At 38.6% G+C, this 9,918-nt stretch overlaps 1 protein-coding gene across 1 annotated transcript; it reads right to left on the bottom strand.

Annotated features, from left to right (window-relative positions):
* Positions 1-1,364: 1,364 nt before the first annotated feature.
* Positions 1,365-8,288, bottom strand: LOC111337688 (uncharacterized). Its single transcript, XM_022944033.2, has 7 exons — positions 8,078-8,288; positions 7,884-7,929; positions 5,904-5,931; positions 5,243-5,386; positions 4,770-4,904; positions 3,502-3,738; positions 1,365-1,749 (listed from the first exon to the last, which is right to left on the bottom strand). Exons 2-7 carry the CDS (start codon positions 7,884-7,886, stop codon positions 1,688-1,690), a joined length of 609 nt encoding a protein of 202 aa, XP_022799768.1. The 5' UTR covers positions 7,887-7,929; positions 8,078-8,288; the 3' UTR covers positions 1,365-1,687.
* Positions 8,289-9,918: the final 1,630 nt, after the last annotated feature.

Consider the following 9,918-nt stretch of genomic DNA (forward strand, 5'->3'; position numbering starts at 1 on the left):
TTCCGAGGGGTCTATACTCTCTCCTCTTCAGACCCGTGGGGTATTATGCTACTCTGTTTAACACCAAAATTCTTGCAATGACAAAGGTCCTTGTTACTACTCAATATTTAGTATCTAAAAATTGACTTGTCTTAGGATAGTTCTCATTTCATTCAGGCAGTAGCATGAAAAAACAGAATTTCTGTGTTTTCTGAATCAAAGTTTGAATCCCCACCCCCCCCCCCTTCCTCCCCCCAAAAAAATTAAAATCCCTCATCTACCCTTTCAAAATGATATCAAGGGTTGGAAAATTGTAGTTTATACGCAGAGCAGTTCTTCACCCTTAAATAAAAGATGCCACAGTAAGTTTTAGAGTTCAGAATATACGAACACTAATAAGAACTAATCTTCTTTATTCTCGTAACAACAGAACACTCTAAACAACAACAGCTCGCTTGAAAGAGCACGTGTTTAACCTGGGGGAATTGCTAAGTCCCCCTCTAAGACCAAAATGTCAAATGATCACGCAATAATGTTCTAGAACTGTCAGGCAAGGAATGTTGGGGGTCACCACAAAGTCAAATTCTCCCCTCGTTATCAAAGTTACCCAGCATAAAAGTATTGAGAATAAACAAAAGTATCAATGATAGGGTGTTCTCTCAATACAATATAATATGCAGATGTTGATGAGCTACTATAATTTCTTCTGTTTCGAAATGAATCTTTTCGGAGCGCATTGAAGGTGATCATTGTATCTCTACGCGTGGAGGTAACAACTTTGCCATCAATCTCGTACCCAGATCCTACCGTATCTGACCACTGCTTGGCCGTAGAAGGTCTGGGTATAAGACTACGTCATCAGGATACCCGAGTTTGACAACATGTCGGTCTCACCTTTTTTTAGGAGGTTTTAAAAAGAATATTTCTGAGGACTGCTAAAGTTGAATTCAATTACTTTAAGAAGGAAATTTTTTTTTGTCATGGGAACTTGTTATAATTCGTATGGGTGATCTTTACATTTGATGCTCGTAAAAATGTGTTTTAAAAATTCTCTCTAGAGGAACAGAATTTTTTATGTCCACTTGTGGACATACTACATTATCTTCTGGTACAGATACTTTTTTTACTTTAAAAATCACTGAACTGGCCAAGCTGCACTTACGCAGCACTTATTATTTTTTAATTGCATTGTCGTCAGTGAGGTGGCCATAAGCCCGATGGCTGCTTAGGTCTCCTCGCCCTCCCTGTCAATAAGCTTTTTTGTATTGTTATTAAGCCAAATGAAAAAATTTAAAAATGACGATGTGAAATCAAACTATAACAAGTCCCTAGAGAAAGCAACTCACACTGATCTTCAGAAACACGGGTAAATAGCCAAACGCTCCCACAATTCAAATCTCTTAATTAATTGATAAAATCCTCTACCTAGTTAATTCATGGTAACATGTTACATCTGAAACTCGAATAAAGCAACTATTAAGAACAGCAACAACAACGTAACCGTTTACTTTAAGCTTAAATGCAGGTAATTCAGAAATTCCATACATATCATTCTTGGTTGGCCACTCGCACTAATTTACTCATTGTTTAACTTTTTCAAAAATAGCTTACAACAGTCCAATTCTTTAAGCGAATTTTTAGCACTGCAAACTTTAACAGAAGAAAAAATTAACACTGCAGAGTTCTGGTGTTCAGTTGCGCAGCCAGATCAGAGCATCCCGCTGTTTTCTTCTTTAAGTATAAGAGGTGAAAGGAAATCGGTGGCAAACTCTGAAAATTAAACAGCAGGGGAGGTTTATTTATTTCTTGACGGAATATTAAAAAAAAAACCACTATTGACTGACTGAGTGAGTGACAAACTTAATGAGTGAGTAACTGGCTCACTGATGGACGTTCTGACTGACTGATTGATTGCCTGGCGGACTGACTAACTTAGTGACTGACTAACTGACTGAATAACTTGTTGACTGACTTATTGACTGACCGACTGACTGGCTGACTGACTGACAGACTAACAGACAAACTAATGTACCAACTGACTGACTGGCTCACTGACTGACTCACTGACCTACTGACTTACTGACAGATAAACTGATTGATTGACTGACTGATTGACTTACTGACTGACTGACCTACTGACTGACTGACTGACTGACAAACTGACTGACTAACTGACTGACAAACTGACTCACTGACTGATTAACTGGCCTACTGACTTACTGACAGATAAACTGATTGATTGACTGACTGATTGACTTACTGACTGACTGACCTACTGACTGACTGACAAACAAACTGACTGACTGACAAACTGACTGACTAACTGACTGACAAACTGACTCACTGACTGATTAACTGGCCTACTGACTTACTGACAGACTAACTGATTGATTGACTGACTGATTGACTTACTGACTAACTGACCTACTGACTGACTGACAAACAAACTGACTGACAAACTGACTGACTAACTGACTCACTGACTGATTAACTGGCCTACTGACTTACTGACAGACTAACTGATTGATTGACTGACTGATTGACTTACTGACTAACTGACCTACTGACTGACTGACAAACAAACTGACTGACTAACTGACTGACAAACTGACTCACTGACTGATTAACTGGCCTACTGACTTACTGACAGACTAACTGATTGATTGATTGACTGAGTGATTGACTTACTGACTAACTGACCTACTGACTGACTGACAAACAAACTGACTGACTAACTGACTGACAAACTGACTGACTGACTTACTGATTAACTGGCCTACTGACTTACTGACAGACTAACTGATCGACTTACTAACTGACTGACTGACTGACCTACTGACTGACTGACAAATGAACTGACCGACTAACTGACTGATAAACTGACTGACTGACTTACTGATTAACTGGCCTACTGACTTACTGACAGATAAACTGATTGATTGACTGACTGATTGACTTACTGACTAACTGACCTACTGACTGACTGACAAACAAACTGACTGACTAACTGACTGACAAACTGACTGACTGACTTACTGATTAACTGACTGATAAACTGACTGACTGACTGACCTACTGATTAACTGGCCTACTGACTTACTGACAGACTAACTGATCGACTTACTAACTGACTGACTGACTGGCTGTCTGACTTACTGAATGACTAACTTACTCACTGACAAACTGACTGACTGACTGATTAACTGACCTACTGACCTACTGACCTACTGACAGACTAACTGACTGACTGGCTGACTGACTGACTGACTTACTGACTGACTGACTGAATAACTGACTTACTGACCAACTGACTGACTGACTAATTGACTGACTGACAGATCGACCGACTGACTGACTCACTGACTTCATGAATGCGTGACTGTCTCTCTGACTTAATAAATGAGCGACTATAGACTAATTCATTCACAGATTGGGAAGCAGACGGACTGAATGTCTCACTGACTGACTGAAAATGAATTGCCTCTTGGACTCGCAATCAGCACATCAAGATGGAGTAGCTACCTTCGATAGTTATTTTTCGGTCGTCGGACAGTTTTGTCTTCGCCAATATTTCGTTTATCTCGTCGATGGGGACATCTTCCAGAAAATGCAGCGATCTCTTGATTGTCTTTCCTTCAATAAAGCCACGATGGTCAGAATCGAATACAGTGAACAACATGGCGGCCTCGTCGTCCTGCATTATACTTCGCTGTTTTTCCATCAAGTTGACGAATTCTTTAAAATCTACAGTGCCCTCATCTTAAAGATAAAATCACGATTATTTCTAAGTAAGTTACAGAACCTTATGATAGTATCATGTAAAATTTCATCATGACACAACCGAAGTCTTCCAACCCATCTGTCCCAGATGCACCATAGCGAGGACTCTCCTCGGGGGGGGGGGGGGGGTACTCCCTTATAAGAGCTTAATGGAGACGTGCGGCTAGCCAGGGTATGTTTTTCGAGATTTTTGTCTTAAACAGGGTATCGAATTTATCATTTTTTGTCTTAATCAGGGTATCGACTTATCAATTTTTGTCTTAAACAGGATATCTTTTCTTGGAAGATAAACAGCAAAATTTTCACAAGCTCTAATTTTAATTAATATTGAATTCCGTTGATTTTGGCATTGATACCAGGCACATTAAATGTATTAAACAGGGTATCAAAAATCGGAATTCTGTCTTAAACAGGGTAGGAAAATCACCAATATTTGTCTTAAACAGGGTCAGGGTATGAGGGGCCGCGCCGCACCTCCCCACCCAGGAATATATCGAGTACCCCCCCCCCGGACTCTCCTATGCCCGCCGTCGTGCTACTTCTACTAACTTAAACTTTTTTTGTTTCCTTTTTCAATTTTTCTCGTGTTATTTATGAGTAGCTTTAGTAATTAATATTTATTATCATATGACCCGTCCTGCCCTGCTCTTGCAATCCCATAGAAAACCATAGTAAAAGCTGACGTGTGCATTGGCCGGACGGGTTGACGTGAGCCGCTCCAGTAAAACCCGTCCGGCCCTGTTGGCCTCGCGTCACTTTGATGCAGAAACTTAAAGTAAAACTAAAAACAAACTGCCTAAAGCGCGGGAAAACGCACATGACCCAGAAAGCCTTTTTTCGGTGTTACATTTGATTGGTTTTGGAGAGTGGTGCGAGTTCCCTCAGCCAATCACAGAGCAAAGTTATAAACAACAACAACAACAACAACAACAACAATAACGAAAGCCCGGATTACTTTCGCCACTCAACTGAAAACCGCTCCGGCAGGGAAGGACAAGATTTAAACTTACAAATCGGAAAATCTTCCTTCGTCCATTTTTCTCCTTTCATTTTTTCATCTTCCTTTGACTTTCGTCTCTTTCTTCGTTTGTCATTTTCTGTTTCATTTGTCTTCACATTTTCCGCCTCGTCTTTGTCGCCAAGTGCTACAGCAAAATAGAAAGGTGCCAAGCTATCAAACCGTCTAATGTTGGTACCTATGTTGCATGGACACCAACATGGTGTCCCCATACTGAGCTCTATGAATGTATGCCAGACTTTCTGGCAAATAACTCATCAGCGGAAACCCTGCAGACCTGAAACTTGGGAACATAGGGAGTACAAACGGTTTATTTATCAATATTTTACGATACTTCACTCTCTTGGGGTCAGGCATTCAACGCTGTTTTTATTTTTTTGTTTTTTTCTGTTTTAGAAAAACAGTGAAACAATTTTAACCTACTGTAAAACTCTGCAGAAGCACCAGTATTCCGAATATTCTCACCTTCGTAATCCAAGTCGTTCACAAGTTCCTGAACTCTATGTTCGGTAGGGTTTAAGCCAAGCATGCGCATAGCATACTTTAGTTCCTTCGTGGATAACTGACCGTTTTCATTCAGATCAAAGCATTTGAACGCCTCGACGTATTCTAATAGGAAAAACTGAATGTTAATATTAAGAAATTATATTGATTTTATCGTGCTGTCCTATTGCAAATTCAGCGGAGTTTCAGGCGAGACGTGTAGGCTAAACTCGAAGGCTTCAGCATCTGGCCTTCAGTATGATAAACAACAAAGTCCGGCACTTTCCTACATCGTTTAAAAGCTCGCTTTTCTCCAGAAGAAATAGGGCGAAAATCGGCTAAGCAAAGAGGAACAAGGTTCTTGTGAACATCTCGTGCGGTCTCGTACTAGTTAGTGAACAGTATCAAACTTCCTAGTGCCTAGGCCTCTATCCATTGTAACGCCAAAGTACCCTCGTTAGCTTTTTTACTAATAATTTAATGATCAAGTAAAGCAACAAGAGGAAGATAAATGAGTGACGTCACTGGAGTAACTTTAGTATCCAGACCTCTCCGAGCCTTGCAATTCAAGGAAAAGATCAAATAGGACATGCTGTTTTACCTGATAAGTAGAAACTTTCTGAAAAGGCACAACCAGACTAACCTTCAATTTCCTGCTGCGTAAGTTTTTCCTACGGGCAAGAAATCAAGATAGTGCGACATAACATCAATTCAAGTCTTCTCGTAAAAGTAATAGAGATGGTTCAGAACAGATGAAGTGACTTCCTTTCGTGTTTTTTTCTCAAATCGGACGCTACTCTTCCTTCACAAAACTCTGTCTCCTAAAAGAGCTTATTCTTCCAATAAGACGGCTGTTTGGTCTGAGGCTATTTAAAACTTCGGACACAATCCCATCGGCTTATCTTTTCCCGATCAAGCAACAACAAGAGATTAGTTTATAATATCTTGGTAACAGCCATTCATTTTTTTGTCTTTCGAGCCCATGAGTCCTCTCTCACCTTGCCCCCAGAGGAAGAAAGAGAGAGAACACTGGAACCCAGGTTGTCTTGTGAGAACAATCGAAGATATGTCGGTTAAAGGAGCTAAATCAGAATATTTTTTAGAAAGTTTTTATCACCAAAATAATTTGGGTGAGAACTTCTTTTGAAATGAAGAGACCTTCAGGTAGGGTAGAAAACATATAGGAGAAGAAAGTTCTCTCAGGCGGCCAAAAATGTTTTATGCATTGTGTTCCAATAAACAGCTGAAAGGCATCAGAATAGTCAAAGATATCTTAGAAGCATAAATGACCAATTTAAGGTCCACTGTGATGCGTTTTTAACACGGTTAGTCTCTTGAAGTGACGGTCGCCATGTAATTAACTTTTTTTGGGTTCACAAATAAAATTACCGCTCGAAGGCTTTATAGAATTTTTTTTCAGCAATATGAATTTCAAAGTAGTTTACCACTACTTGAGTTGACAACCGACGTGACACAAATGTTCTTGGCATATGTGAATAAAAAACTTTACTTTCTGCTTTATTGCTTGTTTTTATGAAAGTGACCTTAAAAAAAATTATTTTAGTTTCGTATTCTCCTAATTATTTACTCTTTGCCCTTTAAATCGTCAATAAATGATATTTTGTTTGGTTATTGTCATTTAAACTGACGAAGGGTGTTGTTTTCTCTGGAAGAAAATACCATACGGTGAAAGACAGACCTCAGAATATCGTTAACTTGAAGATCGCTTATGCCAGAACTGCAGGGGAATTAACTTGGTATATAACTCACAGAGCTGATGGTAATTGCCCATTTTTATAGCATTCTATCCAAAAAGTTTACCATATTTGAGCATTTTTTCCGTTTATTGCTGGCTAAACGAGTAAATTTAAATGCAAACTTGCTTTACCGCGCCTTACAGGCATATGACTCAGAACATCTGCAAGTGTCATTGATAACAGCTATTGTGTCTGTTCAATTCCAGCGAGACCTTTTTAAGGCTTTTTCCTTTTCTTTACCAAAAGCGCCGTGTAAAACACGTAGGGATTATTACTTTTTCGGGCGTTGTGGCGCATTTTGCTGGCTAAATCAGAGATTTTGGCGGACAAAAGCGTACTTTAACCCGCTTGTATGCTCGCGCAAGTGTTTAAATTGTTTTATCGTCATGTATTTCAGTTTTTATTTTCTCAGTGCCTTCCAAAGTGATAATAAAAGTAAAGCATAAATATGTCTCGGGCCTTTAGCCGTCACCTAGCGGCCGGGCTAAAATGACCGTCAGTCGGGCCCAAGACATATTCATGCGGCCCAAGAACATAACTTTTGTGTTGATGTCTTTAAGATTACAAAAGCCTTTTTTAACTTCGATTTTTCGAGTTATTTTTTATTATGCTGAATGCTTGATTCTCCTTATTTTTACGCCCAAGACGCAATGAGTATTCTTAAAAACTAAATGTTAATAACAAATTTTCAACTATTTTTTTTAGAGGTTAAAACAATCTAAATTAGTTAACGTAACTGCAGTTAAAGCTATCTTTAATTTAACAGTAAGCAAACTATTAAGTTAGCAATAGCCACATGTATATTTTGAATGGTTTAGCAGGAGTAACGACTGATTGAATCGAAGCAGAAATAAATTTTCGCTTACCATCAGTCTCTCTCCACATCAACTTGATTATAAACTGTTCGCCATCCTTCGGAGATTATGATATTAAAAAATGGTTAAACTTGTTTTAGCTGTATTCATTATCATCTGCTTAAACACTGCGAGAAAACCTTCTAATTGCTTCGGTATGAGTCATGTTTTCATGACGCAGCGATAAACAAGCAATTTTCGCTTACCTTAGGTAGTTCTACGCAGAAACTTGGTTATAAAACTGTTTTAGTAAGTTTTTCAGTGTTGTCGTAAATGAGCAATGAAGGTGACTCCGGACTATAGGAAAAACTCCGCCATTGCTTCTGAAATAGGAGTCTCTCTTTGGCGTTTTGCATTTGTTTCAGCCCGTTCATTAATATCCGTCATTTATCCCATTTTAAAACACTTGTCGCGTATGGTATATCGAATTCAATTCACGTTGAAAAACAAATGAATTCCATGTAAGATTAGAAGATAAAAGCCATCTGGTGTAAGAGTTACCTAAGCTAACACACAAAATTGATTGACATATAGCGAGATGTGTCTGACTTGTGCAAATATACCAGATAAACAAGCTACAACCGGAAGATTGCGTCTTCTCGCGTCGAACTCCGCCATTGCGTTTACACGGACGTTTTTCCTTGTAAAGGGAATAAGCTTTTTGTTCAGCAACGCATTAGCGCAAAAATTTCTTGTTTAGGTATGGCGTTGATATATTTCAGTTATCCATTTTCAAGATGTTAGAAAGAGAAACCCAAACATTTTACCGCCCACATCGTATTTGAAGTTAGTCTTGACATAAATTTTAATAGGATTCGAAACTCTCGAATATAAAACGACCATGTTAATCTATACTAAAACGTTCTAATTATATTTGTTCCATAGTTCTTACCACAGTCTACCGATCAACGCTTTAAAATAGTATTTGACTATAATAAAGTGAAGAAAAATTGTTTCACAAGTTTGCGATGCTACTGTCCTTAATATGATTTTGATTGCCTTTTTTTTTTTAACTAATATCTTTTCTTTACATATTTCGAGGCTAAAACACATCTTTTATTTGAAATAAAGTATTCATATAGCACTTACATTGAACTTGAACTTGAGTAGCCAATGCATTTATGGTACCATTGATACTTAACTAAAAACTGCATTTTTTTAATTTAAGTGGTTATGATATTTTTCAGAAATTATGTTTAGTGGATTTTATAAACGTGTCATATTTATTTCAGTGATGTAAGTAACAAAACAAACAAAAAGAAAGTTTTCGATCTGAAACCTAGTCTAGTTTAGAAGTGTCGAAGATTGATCCGAGGAGAGTCTAGATCTAGTTGTTGCCTTCATTTCACCCTTAGATCCCAAAGAGTGACTAACATCTAAATTCTCCTAACAATATCACTCCTAAATAACACATTATGGTCATGAACTGAAGAAGCCTTTGAATTTTAAACAAATTCCTCCTTGGCAGCACTCGGGCAGTCAGGGGGCCCATAACTAAAATCAACCAATCAAAATGCTCTATTGCCGGTCAATATTCTCTCAGTATTGGACCGGGCACGGTCCCGAATGGTCCCGAATGATACCGCACTTGTGTCCCTTTGAACTTCAGTCGTATAATAAATCTCTTATTAACCAAGCTTGCTCGGAACCGTACTGGAAAAATATCGGCCCTCGGTCTTTTTTGTACGGACCTCGCTGCGCTCGGTCCGCACTGTCAAGACCTCGGGCCGATATTCTCCCAGTACGGCCCTCGCGCTTGGTCAATAAGATGTATATATGCATACTAATAACAGGATGTAAGGGTTGAGAGAAAACACACCTACATACATTCACAAAACCTTTATATGTTAGAAAAGGTTTGAGGTCTTCTCCAAGTTTTTTTTGTTTCTTTGTTCGTTTGTTTGTTGATTTTTGTTTTGATTTTATTTTACCCCTTGGTTTCAAAATCAAGGCTCTATTGCGGCAATAGAGCCTTTGTGTTGCAGGAAATTGTAATCATCTATTTACTCTCATTTGGGGGTAGTCTACGAACAACTGTTCAATACAA

The sequence above is a fragment of the Stylophora pistillata genome, chromosome 11 (genome assembly GCF_964205215.1).
Source record: "Stylophora pistillata chromosome 11, jaStyPist1.2, whole genome shotgun sequence".
Classification (NCBI taxonomy): Eukaryota; Metazoa; Cnidaria; class Anthozoa; order Scleractinia; family Pocilloporidae; genus Stylophora; species Stylophora pistillata.

Coding starts and splice junctions, on each gene's coding strand:
- LOC111337688 (XM_022944033.2), bottom strand. Junction 3,739..4,769: donor GAAGGAAGATTTTCCGATTT/GTAAGTTTAAAT, acceptor TTTATCTTTAAG/ATGAGGGCACTGTAGATTTT. Junction 1,750..3,501: donor CCGAAAAATAACTATCGAAG/GTAGCTACTCCA, acceptor TTTAATTTTCAG/AGTTTGCCACCGATTTCCTT.